The following is a 23169-nucleotide window of genomic DNA, read 5'->3' as shown; positions in this document are numbered from 1 at the left end:
TTTTATTCCTTTGATCATGTCTTGTTTTATTGCTTTGATTAGTTTAGTTTTTATTATGTGTGAGTAGTTCTATTTCTAGGGTTTATGGAGATCCATAAATAATATGAAGGGGTAACTTATTGTTGTTAATTGTCAATGCTAGATTAATTTCCTATTGATTAATTGATTTAATGCTCTGTGACTAGATTTGCGCAGATCTTTTATGCATGAGTTTAACAATATTGATTCGAGATTCGACATATGATAATTAATGTTTAGGTCTAGTTTCAATAGGCAGGTTAATTTATAAATGGTTAAGTCGAGATTCGAAAGATGAGATTTAATGCCGGTAAATTAATTGTGTGATTGTAATACGTAGCGAAAGCCTTTTATGATCTGATTAATGTATGCATTGATGATTGATTATTATGTTTTACCCTGTAATATTATTTATTGGTGAACCTATGCCCTAGATCCTTTCATTCATTGCTTTCTCCTTGTTCTTAATCTTTGTAGTTTAGTTTCATATTCAAATATATATATTGGTTACCTCATAATCTAGATTATATTAGTTAATTAGGAATAGAAAGACTCGTTTCTCTGTGGATTCGACCCTACTTCCCTATCTACATTAGTTAGAGGATTTAGGAATTACTTTTGATTAGGGGATACGACTTTACCCTGTCAATGATCATGTCATGGTACAACTAATAATAATAGTATTCTTACAAAAAAATTCGTAATACAAGTTGTACGAGGGTAGATTATTAAAATCAAGACAACTACTTAATCAGCCCTAGATTGCAACCAAGAGGCATACATCTCAGTTGCTAGGTCATGTCTAAAAGAATTCCATGCTGTGCTAGTCTCCATAACCTCAATACTTTCACCAGCATCTTCTTGCATATAATTTTCAATCAAATGCTCCATAGGATCGACATTCATATAGGTTCGAATGAAGTTATGTACCAAAGCACAACCCAAAATAATCCTACATACGACCTTACGACGATACCAAGTTGTGTTTCGTAGAATACCCCACCTCATTTTCAGCAATCCAAAACATCTTTCTATGACATTTCTTGCTTGAGAATGCTTCATGTTAAAATACTCTTCAGCACATAGTGGTTGAGAACCATTTTTCCAAACACTCAAATGATATCTTTGACCCCTAAATGGTGTTAAAAATCCTTCACAGTTCATATATCCAGCATCACAGAAGTAGTAGTTACCTAGGAAAAAAAAGGTCTTTAATCCATTTAGTCTTCAACATATCTTTATATTTAATTTACTTATTAATGAAAAATTAGATGTTCGCATTACCTTGAGGGACTCTTAATGGATTTTTTCAAGAAAGTGCATCACGAAGAACTCTATTGTCATGTGCTGAACCCTCCCACCCAGGTAACACATACACAAATTTCATATCTCGTGTACACACACCTAGGACATTAGTAGAAATCTCTCCTTTTCTATTTCTGAATCTAACTTTATCTTTGTCTCCAACACGAACATTGATATGTGTCCCATCCAAAGCACCTAAACAATTCTACAATAATTTTTCACTTATTAATTTAGTTTATATATGTGTATGCACTTGTTAAAAAAAATTACTATAAGTTGCGTGCAACTTACCTTGAACCATTTCCACCTGTCATCTTGGCAATTTTCAGTCACTGGCTCTGGTTTTTTGAATAGAATATGGTGATGACATCTAAGAAGAGCTTGTAAAACTAAGTTGAAGTGCCTTGAAATTGTCTCCCCACTCCTTCTAAAGTATAATTGAGTTCTTCGATTTTTGGTATCATGAGAAAGTGTAAAAAGGAATAAAGTAACTACTTCTTCCAAACTTGAATTCCTATTTCCTTGCAATTTACCAACATCCTTAAGCATCTCACAGAACTTATAAAAGCAAACTCTATCCATTCTAAGGTTATACAAACATGCTACATCACTCCCTTGGATCATTGGTCTAATATTGAAAATCCTAGCATAAACCCTTTCCTCCATAAAATTATCAAGTAGGTTACGGGCGTTGGAATTTTAACGTTCAAAATAGTAAGAAGATACACGAGATCAACCATTATTTTCATTAACATGATCATCAATTGCCTATAAATGACAATACCTGTTGTTGCAATCTTCTTCTGTTTTCTTAAAGGCATACGAGCCATAGCTGAGTAACAAATAAATATTAGTCTTAGTTGCATAAGAGTAATTTTAAAAAGAATCAAAGGAAGGTTGTATTAAATATCTAAACTTAATCGTACCTAGAAAATATATACGAGTATATGAAAGACAAAGATATAATGGCATATTGTACATCTTATCTATAGCAAAATTCAAAAATAATGAGAGGAGTTGATGATTGTTGACAAATATATATAAACAATGCTCTTCATAAGCTTATATCACCAAATGTATACTAATTCTACTTTACAATTTACAATGAAATAAAATAGAAAGTTGAAAAAATATATTCATTCATATAAAGAGCTCCTTAAATGGACAATATTCCAAATGCATTTGATTGGAAATATGTAAAAAATCATTAACAAAAATGAAATAAGCACAAATGAAATACACTATAGGATTCATTCATCAAGTTTAGCTGTGTAGTATGAAGTATCAGTTGTAAAATCAAGCAATAACCTCACAAATAACAATATACCAATATCTTCATATTATACTCTTAAGATATGCTCTAGTAGTCAAATATTTACTCCTAAATCCATGCCTTAATATATATCCTTACATTTTTTTACGCAAACAAAGAATGTATATACTCCTTGGAGGGGCCCAAGTTCAAGCATACACCAAATTCATATATATCTAAAGCTGGCTATTTAATATCCTTAGCAATAAAGAATCATGGTGAAATTGTGATTAATCATAGTGAAATACAAATAATTTGAGCCAAAGTATCTCCAGAATCATGGACTCATGATTAATACCCCCAAAACAAATTTAAGCCCTTTGTTCATCAATTATACTAGATGCTAATCAAAAACGTTAAACCCCAATTCCATCCAACTATATATGAAATTTAACAAAATTGAACCCACAGATAATTAAAGAAGCAAGATCTAGAAGATTCCAGAAACCAAAATTTGAACCCAGAAAACGTTTTTAATTTTTTTTTACTAGAAACAACATTATCTTAGTGATTATGCAAAATCATACAGAAAATTGCAAAAAAATAATTCCTTCTGCTCTATCCATGCTATGCTCTCCATTCCAATTAAGAAATATGCTATTCTTACCAGAATTAATCTAAAAGATAAATTAAAAGGGGTAAGTTAAAAACCTAGGTTATCAAATTGGAATAATTTTTTTGTCAATTCAAGAACCCCATAATTTATATCACCCATTTTAGGGAAATTCTCTTTGGTAAACCTCTAATAACAAACATTCTCAGTGGTCAAATGCAAAAAAAGTTATTATCCTTGGTGAACCATGTTTTAAAAAGTTTTATCAATGGTAACATTGAGCAAGGTAATTAGCCATTTTAAGCGTAACTATAGTTAACTAATGATGTAATGACTAATTTGACCCTATGGTTAATCCCTTCTTAGATTTTTTTAAAGGAAAAAAAAACCCAAACCCTCACCTAGCCACCAGCACCACTGCCGGTGGCTAACCCCCAGCCGGCTTGCCTTCCCACCTCCAGTCGGCGACGCCTGTCCTCTACCACCTCCGGCCAGCGACGCCCCACCTCGACCCCGTTCCTCCTCCCTTTCCCATTTCCCCCATCGATCACCACCCGCCCCACCTCCTCTCTTTCCCAGTTCCCCCACCACCGTTCGTCGGGCCCTTATCACACCCAAAACCACCACGAAAACCAACACCCCTCCCCAACGAACCCCCTCCCCGACAAAACCACCACAAACCCTTGAAATCTACCCAAAACCACCAAAAAACCGAAACCCATTTCCTGGGTTTGGTTTCGAAACCCTAAACGGGTTTGGGTATTTTCTAGTGTGTTGGGGGATTTTTGCCGGCGAACAAGGGAGGGGGGTCGTCGGGGAAGGGCGCCGGTTTTGTGGTGGTTAGAGTGATCGGCGGTGGGAATTGGGTGGGGAAAATAAGAAGGGTCGAAAAGGGGGGAGAGAGAGGAGGTGGGGGCGGGGGAGGCGGGGCGTCACCAGGGGAGGTCGGCGCACCAGTGAAGGTAGAGCTAGGCGCCGGTGCCGGCGTCGGTTTTGGTGTAGGAGGGGGAGGGGGAGAGGGAATGGTGGCGAAGGTGGTGGCAGGGTGGTGGTTTTTATTTTTTATTTTTTTAATTAATTTTAAAATGAGGGTATTTTAGGCATCACAACTTTTTTTTACTTAGAATGGTTAACCATGGTTAAGAAATGCCTAATTACCTTGCTTAATGTTACCATTGATAAAACTTTTTAAAACATGGTTCACCAAGGATAATAACTTTTTTTGCATTTGACCACTGAGAATGTTTATTATTAGAGGTCTACCGAAGAGAATTTCCCCCCATTTTACTTACATGAACCAAGATTTCCGGAGAAATAATGAAAGCAAAATTCAACCCTTGCTAAACCAATTTAGACAAGCCTCTATATCAAATCCTTTACACAAGTTTAGAAAAATGAAATTTTAGATATACTAGTTCTTACAAATCAAATTGATAAACAAGTCAAGGAAGAAGAAAAAATTACATTCCTATAATTTGGTTCTCTGGTAGATTATGGAAGAAAATAGATGGAGAGATATGAGAGATTGAGAGATAATAGTCACAACACCCAAAAAGCCTACAACTAGAAAAGTAACGGAATTTGGATAGAGAAACAAAAGCTACAGGAAAAGGAGAGAAATGGAAAAAAAAGCAGCGCCATTTTAATTATTTCAGGGCTAAAACCGTAAATTCACTCAAAATATTCATGTGGGAAGTGTAATTGACCAAGGGGGTACAAGGTGAGAAATTTCCTGTACCGTACAATTATTTTGATTTCCCAAGGAAATGTCATTGCCTACATTTTACAAATTACAAGGCAACCAAACAACCCATGAAAATTGAAATTCATGGGAATTTTCATTGCCCATGGAATTTGTGGTAACCAAACAAGCTCTAAGTCTCACATGAAAGAAATAAGGAAGAGAAGACTTCCCTATAAGTGGGTACATACTTCAAATAGTATGAGGTCTTTTGAAAAGGTGCCCAAAAACAAATACGTGCAGGCTACGCCCAAAGCGAACAATATAATACTAGTATGGAGTGGAGTGTGCGTGCGCCCTGTTACGTTGGGTGACCCGAGCCCAACACAGACTTAGGCCCCGTTCTTTAGAGCTGCTCTACTTTGCTTTGCTTTGCTGTGCTGAGCCCTACTCTGCTCAAATCAAATTTGCTCTACTCTGCTCTACTCAAAAGAAATTTGCTCTGCTCTGCTTAATTTTCAAATAATAAATAATAATAACAACAATAATAATTAATATTCAATAATAATAATTAATATTGTATTGATGATAATAATTTATTATTTTGAATCATTATAATAATTATTAATATTAAAAATAATTTTAATAATTAATTAATAATAGTAATAATTTTAATAATTAATAATAATAGTAATGATAATAATAATAATAATTTTAATAATTATTAATAATAAATTTTTTAATAATTAATAATAATTTTAATAATAATAATATTAATTAATAATATTAATTCTAATAATTAATTAATTAATTAATAATAATAATAATAGTGTTTCAAAAAAAAAAAATAATAATAATAATTTCTTAAAATAATAATAATAATAACAACAACATTAATAGTAATAACATTAATAATAATATTAATAATAATGTTGAAATTTAATCTGCTCTGTTGTGCTGAATTTTAATCTGCTCTATTCGGTTGATTCTGCTCTGCTTTGCCCCAGAAGTTCAAAAGAACAGGCCTCAGTGAACTGGAAAAAAATGTCCAGTCAGCAAGAACCGTACCGCATAGACTGATAAGTTCCCGTTTAGGCAACTAATAATATTCGCCCAGAAATCAAAATTGATCCGAACAACAATGGTGAAAGCTGTAGTCGGAGAAGAAACCCGCCTTCAGTTAGCCGAAGATCGTCTTGCTCAATCTGCAATTCCTGCTCAGGTTTTCTAATCTCTCTCCTAAAAAACCCTCAATTTTAGGGCATCATCACATTATAATTCAATGTATAATTTCAATTTAATTTTGATTTTGTAGGTAGGGTTAGTAATTGGCAAGCTTAATTCAAAATTAGATCGAGGTTTCATCTTTGATTTAGTACCAACACCCCCAAATGATGCGGGAGATCCTCCATGTTCAATCATTGATCCTCTCAAAGGGGCTGCCGACAAGAAGAAAGTTTCCAAGCCCAAATCTTCTGTTGATTCTTCGTCACTTTCGATCGATAAGGAATGGGTCGCCGAGCACGCTCGTCAGGTTATTTCAACTTTGAATTATAGAATTATGTCCTTAGTTTGTGTATTCTGTTATAATTATTTGGTTTTTATTGGATGTTGAATTGCGTTTTCTAGTGGAGAATATGTCATTTGTAGTGCATTGTTTGGGAATTGCATTTGAGTTTGGTTTTAATGGTGTGGAATGTTAACGGACTGCTAGAACTTTGTTGTTGGATTTTCGCGAATTTTGGGAGATGATGTAGGTGGTTGGTGTTACTAATAATGTGAAATCGCATGGTATTCAAATCGTCTTTAGTTTGAGAATCCTCTGATAATTATCGGACTTTATTTGGCTATTGAGCTATGTTTTCTTTTTTCTTTTTTTTTTGGTGATTGGTTTTAGTGATTCTTCGGTGTTGTAAATTTATTGCCAACTACGGATTTTTCAACAAAGTAAGATTTATTCATTAATAGAAAAGTCATACAAAATTTACTAGAAAAATCAAGCCTAGCAAATACAAATTAAATTGGATCAATAGTATTTTAATCGGGCAAAATCGTGATTCTTGTCGATGACATCAGACATTGATGAATACTATCTCATACCGTTGTTTGATATAGATTTCCATGCGGGGTCATTTAATCTATTATAATTTTGAAATAGAACATATTTTAACGAGATTTGTTGTAGGTGTAAAATTGACCTTTGTTGCGACACCGCATAAATCTTCATTAACCAAGAATTTTTCTTGCATAAAATACACATCTGTAACCATGTCCTAAAAATCAGACGGCCCCCCCTTGTCTTGATTTTCGGGATTGACGTATGAGACATTAAGATCTATACCAATATTGGATCCCTCATATCCGGGTCTAGGTAAGAGGTTACATAGATTTTGTCCTTGCTGCGCTGCGTGGGTTTTATTTTTTTATTTTTGTTGGACTTGAATTGCTTAAAGTTGGCATTGGATGGTAAGGGATGAAGGAGGAAGATTCTTGTCGATGACTACGCGGAATAATCATTTTTGGTTCATGTAGCGAACCCCACTTATGGCCTTTATGGGATTAGGGCTTTGGTTGATTAATTGATTGAGTTGCTAAAAGTTCTATCTACCACTTTATATGTAGAGGTTGGTAATTGGGGGCTCATGATGGGAAAGCCTCAAAAGGAAGTCATTTGGAGCAATTAGGAACCAATTCTGTGCAATAAGACCCTAAACCATGCACAGTACACTGTGCTAGACCTCTAAGTCCTGGGAGCTAGTTATTTATATAGCTTCTATCAGGGTTCACATTATGGGAATCCCAAACTTGTTGTATTTCTTATTCTCCTCCTTTACTTTCATGTCTATTACTTATTTATGAATCAGACAAAAAAGTATGTATTAATATCTGATTTGGCACTCTTTGAAAATATTGATGGAAGCTAAGCCTTATCGTTAGGATTCATTGCGCATCTATAAATTTGGATCCAAAACAGTTTTTCTTTAGCTATACTAGTAGTTTAAAATTCTCTCTGTCTCTTCACCTGGATTCAAGGTTGTTGATTTTGTTGATTGCAGGTTTCTCGGTTGCTGGTAGGTGGTGTTAAGGTTGTTGGTATATATGTCTGGGTCGGTGAAACTTCCTTCAAGAATTCAACTTTAGTACTTTGCCAGGTAAATATATTGCTTCTACCTTACTCTTCGTGTTAAGGCTGTATCTTTGATGTTTGCAAAGGCATGGATCTGTAGACTCTGTACAAACCTGATGTCTGTGGAAACTTTAAATTTTCACAAATAGAAACATATTTGTCGCTTGTCTTCATGTTAATGCCTAAGTTGTGAGTTTAATAATATACTAGGTTAGTTCCCGTGACATGCACGGTAATTTTTAATAATCATTATTAAACTATCATTATAATCAGTTTTTATAAAACAAAAAAAAAAATCTAAAAATATTGACAAATTTTGAGCAAAATAAAGGATTTTGTAAGATATGTTAGATATAAAACGATGTTGAAAATTAGTAAAATAAAGGAATTCACATTGTAAGTTAAGAAATTTTTAATAGCTAAAATATATGTCAAATCTTTTTTATTTAAAGTAATTATATCGTATAAGATTAGAGAATTATTTTTGTAAATAAATTTTGTTTCTTTAATTAAATTTTATTCAAAAAAAAACTAAGGACACACCAGAAAATGACACGTGTCATTGCCGGTGTGTCTTTTAGTATATAGTTATTGATTCCTACTGCAGGCTATAACACCACCTCATGACCAATTGAACATTATATATTTCTGAAACAATAGTGCTTCTATTCTTCATCTTGTGACCAACCATCCCATTGATGGGGATATTTAATTAGAGGTATACCATCTATTTTGGGATGTTGGTCATGTATACCATGTTAATGTTTTTATGTAATAATGGTTATGGCTGAGTAGGAAAAAAATGCTAAAGACCAAATTATATTTTAGTCAATCAAGCTATGCATTAGTTATAGATAAGACCAAAAATTATTTAAATTAAAAGACCAAGGGGACAATTCATATCCTTCAAATAGGCTTGGTGAGAAATTATACATCAAAATATCTTGTCACTCCTATCCTACGATAACATCAACAAATGACATAGCATTGAAAATGCAACAAAAATTTTCCGCCTCATATTCTTACCAAAATTGAAGTTAGGAACTTGTATATGCATCGAGAATAGTCAAAGTAGTTAACACCAATTGTGTACGAATAATGATGACCTCTAAGAGGTTTTTCAGGCATAGAAAAGTTGCGTTGTGTTCACAATCACAGTAGGATGACAGTATCAATGTCGTGGAATCAGCAGGTGTATTTTGTCATATTTATTGTGTAAATTGATAAACTATAAAATTTTCCATTTTGTCAACGTATATTATGATGCATTTTGGAACTCAAGGTTCTTCCATTATTGGGATTCAATTGTGGATTGTTAAATGATTAACCTCAATGGTAGTAATTCATGTGTCTGGAGATTTAATTAGTTTATTGTTTTTTTTAGAGTCAGCTTTCTGGAGGAATAAGTAACTGATGTTCAAAAAAGAAGAAAACGGAAATGTGAGTTACAAATGGGAAGTCATCACTAGAAAAAACTGATTTCATACATCCAAAAGGAATTTAGTAAATGATCATCATGATTATATCACTAATAGTTTTATTACTATTTCTTTATTGAGACAGAAGGACTTACCGATGGAAGTCTTCAAACAACGCTTGTCCTTCCTTTTTTCTTAAATTTTAACAAGAGAAAGTAGAAAGTAGAAGTTCAATTCTTGTGTCTGTGTCATTACTGATGAGTGGACCACAACCAACTTTTGTGTTTGTATTGATGCTGGCGAGTGATTGGTGGTGTGATGGTGGAGTGGAGAGAAAGAGTGTTTGAGGGAGGAGCTCTGCGTTGTAATTATGAAGAGATGGCTTGGGTGATGGGTTTGGGCTAGGAATTGTAAATTTTAAGGTATAACATTGACGTAGAGAGGTTAGCTTCTCGGTTTGACGAAGAAGTGCAACGTCATAAAGCTTGATTTTCAGTTTTTAAGGGTAATGATTTCTACTAGTCGGGCTATCGGAGTTAGATTGCTTAATAAAATATGTTTTCGGAAATGGAAACGGGCCAATGAGTCCAACCACTGATAGGCTTTTTAAGCCATCCGAGTTCGTTTAAGGCCCGGAAATAGCGTTTAAACATTTTCCGGATTTTATTTTTATTTTATTTTCGCATTAGGTTTTTGTTTAGACTACTTAAACGTTTTAGCCGTCTTTAATATTCAGTTTTTGACATTTTTATAATATTCTAACTCTTTTCTGATGGATTCCGGAGTATTTTAACAGATTTATCGCTTGTAAATCTGTCTGTTCGCGAAGGATTAGCGCTTGCTTTTCTTTCTACCTTTCCGACTGCGTTAAACATAATATTTCAAATGCTTCATTTATTGGTTTTAATTATTATTGTAGGCCTTGACCAATCTTCAATCAATCAATCAAAGCCTTAATCCCATAATTGGGGTGGGCGACATGAACCAAATTGATTATTCCATGTAGTTATTGACAAAAATCTTCCTCTTCCATCCCTTACGATCCAATGCCTCATTGTCATACAAATCCATATACTTCATATTCTTCCTAACTCCTTCCAGCCAAATCATTTTCGGTCTCCCTCTCCCTTGTTAACCCCTCCATGGTCCCACTCTTCCACGACTCGTACCGGTGAACTCTCGGGTCTCGTCTTACATGCCCAAACTAACGAGACAAATTTCCTTTAGTTTGTCTGCAATGCTTGCCACAACTACTTTCTTGCGAATAACCTCATTTTTGATTTTATCTCTTAGAGTATTCAGCACATCCACCTTAACATGTACATTTCCGTAATCCCCGGGATTATAAAGGGCTTCTTCTTAGAAGCCCTACATTTTGTACCATACCCTTCAACTGTAAGGGAAGGGAATGCTTCGGTCACATAACACTCCCGTGACTGCTCTCAATTTAAGCCACCCCGACTTAATCCTGTGGACCACGTCTTGATCAATGTCACCATTTTTCTGGATGATTGACTTGAGAGTTGAGATACTTCAATATAATGGGGCCTAAATACACTAATGTTAGGGTTATGGTAGTGCTTGAGTATAAAAGAGAAGCAGGCTAGCATTAGGATGTTTGGCAGAAATTGAGTGACATTTTGAATGTGAGACTAGTAGCCTCAAGCTACCACCAAGAGTTATAGCCCAAAGTTACATTTATCCTGTAACCTTTTGCTAGTTTCATTTAAAAAGACTCAATCTTTCTTATTAATCTTACAATCAAATTACAATATTTGCAGCAGCAATACTAGTCTATAACAGTTACATCAAGAAAAAATCAACCATTACTGTATTTCATTGTTTGATTCATACTCAAGTTCGACATGTTTATCTGACTTCTACTACACATAGGTTGGAAAAATGAATGGGTAGAGTGGTGTTCTGGCTTTGATTTCAATTTGGTATAGTGTTGTTCTGTGACCAAGGCATAGAAATTGAGAAGATACAGGACTAAACTCCAAAAGTGTATAGCATTTTCACTTTGGATACAGCTAGGCTTCAACATTCTCTACTAATCTTGATTTATTAATTATCACTTTATATGATATTTTTTCTTATACCTCATTTTAGCGTCGATCTACTCAAATCTTCAGAATTTTGGGACACCGGAGAATTAGTTTTAGAATCCATACATTAATATGTATTGAATATTCAATATTGTCATTATTTAATCATCTCATCACCATTATATTTCTGATAATTGGGTATAACTTATCATTCCCAAACAACATAGATAATGAGTCAAATGACAATAACTTAGTAATACAAACCACAATAATTGGAAAAAGATTTAGGCTAATAGCAATTGTTTGATCTAGTTTTTCCATGCTGTAGTATTTAGTCCAGACTAGATACTACATCTGTGACATTAGATTGGAATCCCCTAGTTTTCTCTAGAGGATAAGCCTTTTTCACGTACTCTCCAGATCTTTTTAGCCATAGATATGTCGTCTGGTATGACAGTGACACGCTTAGCAGGAATTGCACACAACTTAGCTGCTTCAAAGAGATCAACAAGGTATTTCTCTGATGCTATGTGAAGAGTAGAGATAGCTTGGTCTTCTAACTGTGTGCCAACTTTCGTTGCTATTTCACATACAGTTTTTGTGAAAGGATTTTTTCGAATAGCATCCCGAGACTTTTGGTTGTCATGAGGAACAACTTTGTGAGGCCGATTGCTATGGGGCATCATCAAGCCATCTCGTGAAATAGACTTACCTGCGGTTTTCAATTGCTTTTTTATAACCTTTAATGATGAATATCTATGTGGAGTCTGCTTTGTACGAGCCATTGGAGTTTTCTTCTTTGTGAGATATGAAATGTTAATGGTTGAATTATTATTTGTCGCTCTCTCTTTCTTTGAGAACCTTTGTGATTATGAAGGGAGCTGTATCATAAAGGATTATTTATATAAAACCTAATTTACAGAATAGAAATTGGGACTTTTTGTGATTATAATAATTTCATAATCCGTTATGATATGGAAATTGTGGATTACTTTCTTTAGAATATTTACAAAAAGTGTATAAAATCAATAAAATAAATAAAACAAGGAAACAATATCGCAATGATATATGTAAATAATGAAAAAATGATTACTTCCTCCATCACTCTTGTTTGACCATATTATTACCTTAGAAAAGAAATTATGTAGGGCTTTGTTAGTTTCATAATATCAACTTTTACAATTATTATTATTATTACTACTACTACTCCCTCTGTCCCAAGTAGTTTACTTGCAACATTTTGACTGTACACGCTTGACGATGCACATGTTTGACCGTCGATATCTTTTATTATATATTTATAAAGTCTATAAAAATTTCATATTAAGAAACTATACATTAAAATAAACCCAATAATATTTTACATGATTACATTGACTTTCATGTAATAGCTAAAAAAGATGGTCAAAGTGAGATTTGTGAGTAGTGCAAAAAGTCAAAACGTTGCAAGTAATTTGGAACGGAGGGAGTATTAGTTTTGTACCCGTGTGATGCCCGGGTTGTTTATTGAATTTTAAGATAAATTTTTAATTTATATGTCAAATTTTAAGATATATCATTGATACAAAATTAGTTAGGAATTGAAGTATTGTTGTGATGATTTGCTATCTATATGAATTGGTGGAAATGTTCGATTTAATACATCAAAAAAAAAAAATAGTAAAAAATAAATAAAATAAAATAAATGTTCAAAGTCCGTTGGGTTGACCCGACCCGAACCCAAAACTTTGGGCAAGGGTTAAACATTTCGTGACTCATAACCTGAAATGACTCATGACCTGACCCTAATTGACACAACTACATAGTAATAAAATTATATTAGATTATAACCGGTATATATTATAAATGGATGTTTTACGCTTTGAACTACGTACTTCCTTCGCTGCAAAAAATATTATGATATTAAAAATAAGTTTATATGATAATTTTTGTGAATTACTCCCTCCGTCCCATAATTAAAGGCAAATATACTATTTTGGGTGTCCTAAAATATTCTCCTATTACTAAAAATAACACCTAATCATTACTTACTTTTTCGCTTTTTCATACAAATTACACACGTAGCTAAAAAATCATTACTTACTTTTTCACTTTTTCATACAAAGTACACACATACTCAAACAATCATTACTTACTTTTTAATTTTTCTATACAATATTCTCCACTTTTTTTTTTATCCCCATACAACATTCTTCACTTTTTTTTTTTTTCATACAATATTCCTCTACTTTTTCCATCCCCCTTAAAAACCGTACTTTTAGAGTTATTTGCCTGTAATTATGGGAAGGAGGGAGTATAATCTAATAATTTTTTTGAATAAAATTATAATTTAATTTGTACATCTGAAATATTGGTATTTTATCGAAAATAAACTCTAAACTAACAATTTTATCCTAAAATTCTATCCAAATAGAAATCTAAACTAACTTTTTTATCTTATGAAATCTATTTAAATATATCCAACGTGGCGCGACACTTGGCGAAAAGTTAGAATGTCAAGTGTCGCTGCCTTGTGACCTGGCTTAAAGTTTAGCTTTATATATTAGATAGATATATGATTATTATTATTATTTTCTTTATAATTTAACTAATGTTTAAATAATCTCTTGGAAATGCTTTATTGCTAGTTTGATCTCATTTATATGTGAAACTAAAACTAATTTATCAATCAACAGTCATGTGACCAGACCCTGTATTTTATAAGAGTAGTCAAAGATTAACAATTACGCACAAAATTAAATCACATTAAACTTTAATTTTGCAAAACTATGATCTTTGTTGATGTGATCAAACCTACATATCCTTTTTTCAAACTTTTTCCCATATCGTTGTTTGCAAAAACCTTCTATGCAGGGTCTGACAAGATCTGACCTCATTGCATAAACTTTGAAAAAAGATAACTTAAACCCAAATACGGGTTAAGATACATTCAATAATGGAGATTTATTGTGACAATAATTATAGATCTTGCTAAAAATAAGAAAAGGAAAAGGGGCTTACTACCGCCGTAAAGGCTGGTGGCAGCCCCAAGACGAACAAGAAAGAACTAGGTATGTGAGAAAAGAGAGAGAGAAGGTAGAAGGCTAGTAGATTGGCTGAACTATCTAAACAAATCTCATTTGAACATATTTTGTCTTCAAAATTTATTACTTTATTTTGAGGCTGTCTTATTTGTATGTGAAATTGTGAATTTGCCTGAGGAAACTTATTTTGTTTGGAACAAAATAATGTATTTTGTGTGAACTTTTGTCTGAATATTTATGAACTTTATTGGTGTGAAATAAGTCAAAACAAGTTGAATTAAATGGGACCTTAGTACTTCTGCATATTTTGTTTAGATACTTCGTATCATTGTAATCTTTGGCCATATAATAGTATTCCCACCCTAGATTCTTTCAGATTCTTTTTCTGGTGGCATTCTTTATGCACAAAGAAATTAATGAGCTATGAATTTGAAAATTCTATGTGCCTAAGCTCCATATTTCTTTTGTGTGTAGTCAATGGAATGAATTGACTAGATATTTTTTTTATTCAGACTGTTACAGGAGTAGCAGATGCAGCTCCTTTATTGGAAAATGGTTCTGATGAAATGTTGCTTCTTCACATATCTTATAGCCCTAGGAGGTAACTTTATTTTTTTTTCCTGTTGCCATTTTTTTTTTCTCCTTTAGATTGTTTTTGTCTGAAACTTTTAGGTTATGAGATTGACATATCACTCAAGCAGGTGGACGTGTCGAAATTGCTCAGTGTCCTCAAATATAACATCAAGTAGCCTTCGACCTTGTGATTTTAAATTGGGAAAAGTTCTAAATTCCCTCCAAACTTTTCGGTGCATCTACAGTTTTTGTATGAGGTATATCTCTAGATGTTTTGTATAATTATTAGTTTGGCTCATGTTTGTTTGTGATTGTTGGATGTTTATTATTTTTCCCTTTATCCATCTGTTATTTTAAATTCATTGTACTAAGTATTCTGCTTTGCTTATCTCCTAGTTAAACCAGGGTTTCCTTTTTACTGTTTTTGTATACAAAAGTCAGTTCACTGACTTATAAAAAAAATCAGGTTGGGAGAATTTGATTTCTAATTAATTCATTCACTAAAGTCCTTTTTTTTATCAGGAAAAAGAAATAGTAACTCTAATTTTGAACTTGTATCATAAGTAAAGAAAATAAAATTTTTAGCTAAGTTATTATGATTAGCAATAAAGAAATAGAGATCAATTAGGAAAACTTTGATCTAGCTAGGAAAACGTTGAGTTATTGCATTAAAGACTTATCACTCAATTATTACCATAATTTCTATATTACATTAAATCACATTGCTATAAGAAGCCACACCAATGGTGGCTTGAGGTGAATAGATGTTTGTAAAGAATTAGAGATCAATTAGGGAAGGAGGCTGATAAGCTTTTGTCTTCTAATTCTAAAGCAAAGAGAATTGGCATCATATGGACTTGTGGTAAGTAAAATGGCTGAGACCTCTTATAATTATTAAAGGCCCACAAGGCCACTAATTACTAATTCTAAAAGGTTTATTATAAGCACAAATTTATTACTATGACCCCAACCATAACCCATTTTCTCATATAATTGCAACAATGGGTTATTCTAGTAGAGTCTCAATCATGGGGTATGTTCTCAAAATATTCACATGACCCCTGTGTAGTAGGTCATGTTGTCCACTTGGTACTGTATCGTTGGCTCTCCTACTCATTCTCTCTCTATTACCCCCCCCCCCTACCACAATATTGCTAGCTTTCCCCTACTGCCTAGGCACGCCTCACTCCCAGGCTCTAGGAAATGGGCTTTAGCTAGGTGAGGCTCAGTCACCTATGGAAGGCGCGCGCCTCGTGCGCCTCAAAGTGCCTTTGGTAAGGCGCGCCTTTGCGCCTCAAGGAAAATAACTAAGATTTAAGTTATAAATTGAAGAATGATGGACATTTTTTCAAATTCAGACTACCTTAACTTTAAATATATCATTACTTAATTTATTATGAATCTTTTTAATTGGTATTAAGTACTATCAAAGTAAAAAATAATTGAAATAAATATATAAATACATGCGCCTTGCATACAGAAGGTGCGCGCCTTCGCCTTGCGCCTCACGCCTAAGCTGCAAGGACCATTTGCGCCTTGGTGCGCCTTGCGCTTTTTAAAACTAAGCTGCCACCAGCTACAATTACTTCTCCCCCATCGAATAATCTTTTTCATTGGTCATTGCAAAGCACCACCATGTCAAACAACCGTACACAAGCTAAAATCATAGATGGGAATTTAGTCTGAGTTGTCTTATCACGGCTTCTTTGAGTCTGGAGGTTGAATTTGACCACCCAGTTCAAAAAAACTCGAGTGTTTTCTTGTAATAATGACGGTCCCATAATGCCTTGATTCCAGACTTTAGGAACTACTTGCAATTTAGGTATTGTTTGGCTGCCAAAAAACAAAAAATAAAAAAAAAATCGGGGAATTGAAAATTCATGTGAATTTTAATATAGGATTTATTTGGTTGACCATAAAAACTGAAAATGTAGGAAGTGTAAATTTATGGAATTTTTAACATTCGCATTATTTGCAAAATGCTTTCATAACAAGTTAACAATCAAACAACTTTAGCCAATTCTTAGGAAATTTTATGTGGGTTTTTAATTCGATGAGATACAAATGCCTATGGCAATATAATTCTCATGTCAACCAAATAATACCATAATTTATCATTCTTGTTGAAGACCATTCCTATAATTTATTTTGCAGAATTAACTTGTGGTTTTTCTCAAACTAATTTTTTAGGCATTAGCATATACTTATGGTGTTTAAATTTTGTTATAACCATTATCAGATTGCCATTTACTCATGAAAATATGTCAAAAGCCAAATTGATGAATGATGTCTTACTTGATGGGATTTCAAATCATGTCAAGGAGTTAAAAGGAGCAAAAGCAATCGTTGATGGTGATTTGGTAAGGTTTCTACTAATAAAACTTCCATCTCACTCTTCTCTATTAATATTAATTACATCTTTCATGAGGGTTTTTATACCTTCATAAGTAGCAATTGTGTGTGTGTGTGTGTGTGTGCGGGCAGGCGGGCGGGCGCGTGTGCGTGTGCGTGTGCGGTGTGTGTGTGTGTTGATTGTACAAATTTCTAGGCAAAAAATCTTAATGCTTAATTAATAAATTGAAGGGCTTCTCATTAAGGTTAAGAGAGAGATAGTGGGAATGATTAAATTACGACCCCACCACCACCACCGCCACCATCTACATTACCCACAACACCAACACATCTCGACATCCACCTCTTTCCCACACCATGACTACCTAAATCCCTCGCCGATCCCATCTCAACCCCGTAAACACCATCCGAACCACTCATAACTAAATCAACCCTCCCCGAAACCTCACCGCACCATCTTGAAGTCGCTGTACCCATCCCAAAATGCCCACTCCACCCTCTCCAAAAGCCACAAGTTTAATGATTAATATTTCTAATTATCAACTATTTGTTTTTTTTTTTCTTTACAGAAAGATGGTATTGATGAATGATACATTAAGACAATTCAAACAAAATCCCATATTATTATGTTTTATAATAACTATAAATCACAAAAACTAGTCTAATTAAAGTTTGTGAATGAAGTTAAGAGTCAAAAGATGTCGACTAATAACAATCGTAGGAGATATACTGTTTTTTCTAAAACAAACCACATACACGCCCATATAATACACTACTAGAAATATATTTATTTCATTTTCCAAAAAAAAACTGTTGATAAAAATTCAACCATATTATTATATATTTTTTTATTTCATACTCAATTGTACTGGATTCACCATGCGTAGCGTTCCGTATATCTATTTCATACCACGTATCAAACCCTTTCCCATGTAATCTTGTTTAATAGTATGATGGTTTTTGCAATACTCCTTTTATATACTCCGTCTGTTCTTTTTTGTTCTACCCAATTTGCTTTATTTTATTTTTGGCTTACCCTTTTGCTATCTTACCCCTTCATCCCCACAATAATTACACATTATCATTCCCTCTCTCTTAATTTTTTCACTTTTTTCTTATACAAACCCACCTTTTTACATTCTCTTACTTTATCCTGCTTCATCTTACACACCCTCACATTCTTCAATAGTTTTTTAAAACTGCAAATAACAGAGGAAATACAAATGTATGTCCCCTAGATTGAGTTTTATCTTTGGCATGCATACAGAAACCTTATTATTATGTTGGAGCATTGAAGACCGTGTTGTCTATGATTATGGGCCTTATGGCATTACCTTTTCGTATTCTTATGTATACATTATGACATATATATTTTGGAGCTTCTCATCATGCTATCTTTGATTCTTTGATAGGTTGATGTAATCACGGATGGGTCATGTGCATCTGGTGGTGTGCATGAAGTTGAAATTCTTTTTCCTTTTATGAAAGACACATCATCAGAAGGTGCTGATATAATTCTCAATCTTGCAATTACTATTAATTTTGCATAAATTCTGAATATGTTGTTTTTTTTTTTGTGGTTGTGTGTGAAGCCAGCAGCCAAAATAATGTTGTTGGTATCCTTGTTTTTTCGGGAACAGTGTGCTCATATTCATATCTGAACTCAAAAGAACCTATTTCACAAGCAGTGGCTGATATTAAGGTATTTTCAAATAGGATGTACTTTGGAATTTTGTTATTGTGTATAAGTTTCTTGTCTCAATATCTTGAATAACCAGGGACATTTTGTTCCGTATACTTATGATACTAGTAGAATCTGATATGACAAAGGCATGGCTTTAATGATGTATACTATTATGAAAATCAATAAGCAAGAACTATATCATCACTATCCTGTAGTAGGTTTTAGATTCTTTTGTCCTGTTACTGGCTCTCTTCTTACCATTTTCAATTCTACACGAATATTTGTTTGATGTAGGAAGATATCATCATGAGCTTGAGAACCAGATTGGATATGATTACTGACGAGGCTGATAGGGAAACTGCTACTGCTTCTGAAAATGGTTCTGAAACATATATAAAGACATCCAAAATGGACTCTATCAACCAGATCATCCAGCAGCCCTTGAGGTAATTCTTGACACAGCAGTTTTTCCATTGTGGGTGAGTTAGATAGAAAAAAATAAAAATAAAAATCTAATCTATTCTGATTGAGCATCAAAGTGCATAAAACTTCCTCTCTCTTTTAAGATAGATTTTAACATTTTTGCTTTCACGTTTGCCAATGAACAATAATTTTAACCGTTAATATCTTTAATCACGCATTAGTAAAAATTATAAATTTTACATGTAATGAAGTAGACATTGTTTTTCTGTAAGTATAAATCACGAAATGCAGTTCTGGAGTATGTGACTAGTGTGCGCTGTAGAAGTGTTGCTAGTACAAAAGAAAGGAGGAAGTAGTTAATACCACTTGGTTTGTCATAAATATCATAATTGCTTTTTTTGTTGATTGCCTTCTACAATTTTAATGCCCCACTTTGTATCCCCTCCCTCCTATCCCCTAAAAAACAAACCCTTTGTATCTGTAGTAACAGATCTACATGCTTTCTTTTTCACTCTATTGTCACTATTCCCTTTTAAAAGTATTTTTATTGATCTTTTCAAAGCAATCTGCAATTAGCATAATGTAAGGCTTGTGTGTGCTTAGACCTGGTTATTGCATTATTTATGTTGAATCGACAGAAGTTTGATGGAATGTGTTACTTGGGGTGGAGTCATGTTTGACATGACCATCCTTTTATCTTTAATTTGTATAAAATAATTTTTTTGTATGGATGCAGAAAGCAATGCATGCTGACATTTCCGCGGAGAGTATTCATACCTTGGCTGGCAGGCACTTTCGTTTGTGATTATCTTTTGCCAGCTGAAAGCTTTGAGGTTTGTGGTTTATGTTTCATATGCCAAATATCCTGTTACTTTTTCTTTTCTTTTCTTATTTTATTTGCTGGAAAAAAGAATTGGAAGAGGGTAATCATGCATACTATTCTGAAATATATAATTAGTGTATCAGTGCTGTGTGGCATAACTTGTTGAAAATTGCTTGTTAAATGTTATTGTAAATCCTGGCAGAAAAGCTGAGGCAAACCATTGTTAGAAGGAACTGAACTTGTCTCCTGATAAAATTTCGGGATATTCTCATTGGAAATCCTAAATTTGTCTGTTATATTGGGTAAACAGAAAAAAAAAGTAAAACACAAATGGCCCCGTGTTATTATATACTTATTAACCTGTGAACTTAATTATAAAAACTCGTTGAAAAAACTGTTACGTTAATAAAAATTGATGAAAATCATTAAACATTAAGGGAAGTTTGCTTATGGGATTTTAGGAAATGGGAAAGGTAATCCAATTATGTTTTCTTTTTATGGTGTTTAGCTGGTTTATTTCATCTTAACATTCCTCAAAATATTAAAAAACTTCAGTCACTTGTCCACCATAACTCCTACTCCATTGTGACAGAGTGACATCACTGACATGTCTTTCAGTGCCACCACTACTGAAATTTCCCAACCATCGACATATTATGACACAAACATCACCCAGCCCGGTGCTATTAGGCTTCCCCGCCGCCATCTTTTCTCTGGCCCATTAACTCAATTGTCATTGACCACTGACATCTACCATACATGGTAGTATGGTACCATCCACAAAAAGTGACCACCTCAAAACCTGCCCACCCTGCCACAGCCATTAACGACCCTCTCTAACAATGCTTACTCCACCACCTAACAGGTGTGCTAGAAAAGGAAGTTCTTGAGGGGAAAAAAAAAAAAGGAAAGGAAAAAAGGTGTGAGAAATTGTAAGGAAAAATAGTGCACTAAAGGATAATAATGCTTATGGTCTTCTTTCTTCTTCTCCTTCCCTGTAATCTTCCCACCATGTTACTTCCTTAACCTAATCCTTCTCGGTATTCTCCCCTCCATGTCCTCTTCCTTAATCTTATCCTCCCTACTTTTCAATGATTTATCACATGCACCTGCATCACAGCAAGTCTGCAACATATTCTTTCCAATTTCATTGTTTTAATTTTGAAAATGGTAAAAGGTTTCTGCTAAGGGCATATCTGGTTTCCATTGACTTAATAAAGAGAGTAAAAGTTATTTGGGAAAGTTTTCTAGGAATTATTTGAAGGACATTGTTTCACATCCTTGAAGTTTCGCAATGTTCTTCAGATAAAAATCTCCCTCTGATATCTTTCAAGCCTCTTGCATGACAACAAACACATCCTCACTGGCTATACCACCGCAATCTCCACCACTTTCCTGCAAACCAACTTAAGGACCACATTAAATCTAATTCACCACCTGGCAAACCACCATATAAAGCCACTGAAAGTTTACCCTGGGGGAGGGGAGGGAATAGACTACTCCCTTATGATTTTATTTTCATTCTAGGCATTAATAGGAAAAATTCACATGATTAATATCAACTATCAGCGGTGTTCCCATATTAATCCAAACTTTGGGTTATCTTAGAATAATCTCAACTATGAAGGGTAAGCTAGCTAGAGAAGCAGTTGAAAATTGTTTAGTTAAAAGCTTATGGAAGTTGAATAGCTGTCTTAATTTGGGAAGCTATATTCACTTGTTGGAGTCAACAAGTTTGCTAATATAGACAGTTGAAAGTTCATTGGAAGTTTAGCTTAAAATAAAAAGACCTGATTGAAGTGTTTGCTTAATAGAATTGAACATCATAAGTTAGCTGGATTTGAGTTTGAAGTGGAAAATTAGCTGCTTGTGACGCTTGCCAATTTGAGCCCAAGGGTTTACTTAGAAAAAAATTGACCTTGTTAAAGATGCATGACTTGTCATTTAACTGTGGGATGTTATTGGAAAAGAAAGCAGGTGAATACTTTTATACTACCTGCACTTTTATGCTCTGCTGTAATTTCGTTAAACTTGTGCACTTGGCTCTCAAAAGTGTAGAAAGTGTGTGAGTACCCTGTTATATAAGCTATTTTTATTTTTAACTTGTGCAGTTAGCTCCCAAATTAAGTTTATAATCACTTTCTTCTTCTTTTTTTTTTTTTTTTTTTTTTCCCCTTTCTCTTTATCAAAAGTAAAAACTATGCACATGTTTTGCACCATTTTCGTATCTTGATGTTTAGATAAACTATTGTTTACAGGCCCTTAGTGATCACTTGTTTGAGTTGTTGTCGATGGAAGCTCCTGAAGGCGCCTCAACATTCTTACAACCAGAGAATGAACTGCCAAATTTGACTGCCAAACCATTCTGGAATGTAGTGGCCCCCTCTTATCAAATATCAGGTACTGCTCATATTGTAAGCCAAAGCAAGAAATCGCAAAGTGATCCCAAAAAATCAATCGCCAAAAATGTTAATGCCTTGGTTGCTGGTTTCATTCTGCTCATTGCAATTATGCTGGGTTCAGTATTCTATGCAAGGAGTTTTAATTGAAGATATGTGTTTACCAGTAGTGATAAGTTGTTTTGTAGAAGACCATTAGTTGGTTTCATTGTAGTTTTCTTTTTATTTCACATCGTCCAATATAGTGACCCTGCAAATTTAATTAACTTACAGCAAATAGAGAAAAACAACTTAGTTATGTATATTGGTTTATGATAGGATTTGTTTGAAGATTTCTACAATAATTGTTCTAGTTCACTGTGGCGAATCACCCTTTTTTGGATATCAGGTCATGACTGACTACCTGCACTTTTACACCTTGTTTGGATAG

General features: G+C 33.8%; 1 protein-coding gene across 2 annotated transcripts; it reads left to right on the top strand.

Annotated features, from left to right (window-relative positions):
- Window positions 1–5960: 5960 nt before the first annotated feature.
- LOC110688689 (protein odr-4 homolog) lies at window positions 5961–23147 on the top strand. 2 transcript variants are annotated; one of them, XM_021865430.1, is made up of 11 exons: window positions 5961–6091; window positions 6185–6403; window positions 7926–8021; window positions 14998–15086; window positions 15187–15315; window positions 17298–17418; window positions 18823–18913; window positions 19003–19112; window positions 19389–19540; window positions 20254–20350; window positions 22599–23147. In XM_021865430.1, exons 1-11 carry the CDS (start codon window positions 6011–6013, stop codon window positions 22887–22889), a joined length of 1476 nt encoding a protein of 491 aa, XP_021721122.1. In that variant the 5' UTR covers window positions 5961–6010; the 3' UTR covers window positions 22890–23147. The 2 variants fall into 2 exon arrangements, with proteins under 2 accessions (XP_021721122.1, XP_021721121.1); XM_021865429.1 differs by having other exon boundaries at window positions 15184–15315.
- The last annotated feature ends 22 nt before the right edge of the window (window positions 23148–23169 follow it).

This window comes from Chenopodium quinoa, unplaced genomic scaffold (assembly GCF_001683475.1).
Source record: "Chenopodium quinoa cultivar QQ74 unplaced genomic scaffold, ASM168347v1, whole genome shotgun sequence".
Taxonomy (NCBI): Eukaryota; Viridiplantae; Streptophyta; class Magnoliopsida; order Caryophyllales; family Amaranthaceae; genus Chenopodium; species Chenopodium quinoa.
The sequence above is the reverse complement of the archived record's forward strand: the minus strand, read 5'-3'. Positions and strand labels throughout refer to the sequence as shown.

Excerpts from the sequence above, each read along its gene's own strand:
- LOC110688689 (XM_021865429.1), top strand. The coding sequence starts at position 6,011 with ATGGTGAAAGCTGTAGTCGGAGAAGAAACCCGCCTTCAGTTAGCCGAA. Across the intron at positions 15,087-15,183 it reads ATATCTTATAGCCCTAGGAG|CAGGTGGACGTGTCGAAATT; the intron begins GTAACTTTATTT and ends ATATCACTCAAG. Across the intron at positions 18,914-19,002 it reads GAAAGACACATCATCAGAAG|CCAGCAGCCAAAATAATGTT; the intron begins GTGCTGATATAA and ends TTGTGTGTGAAG.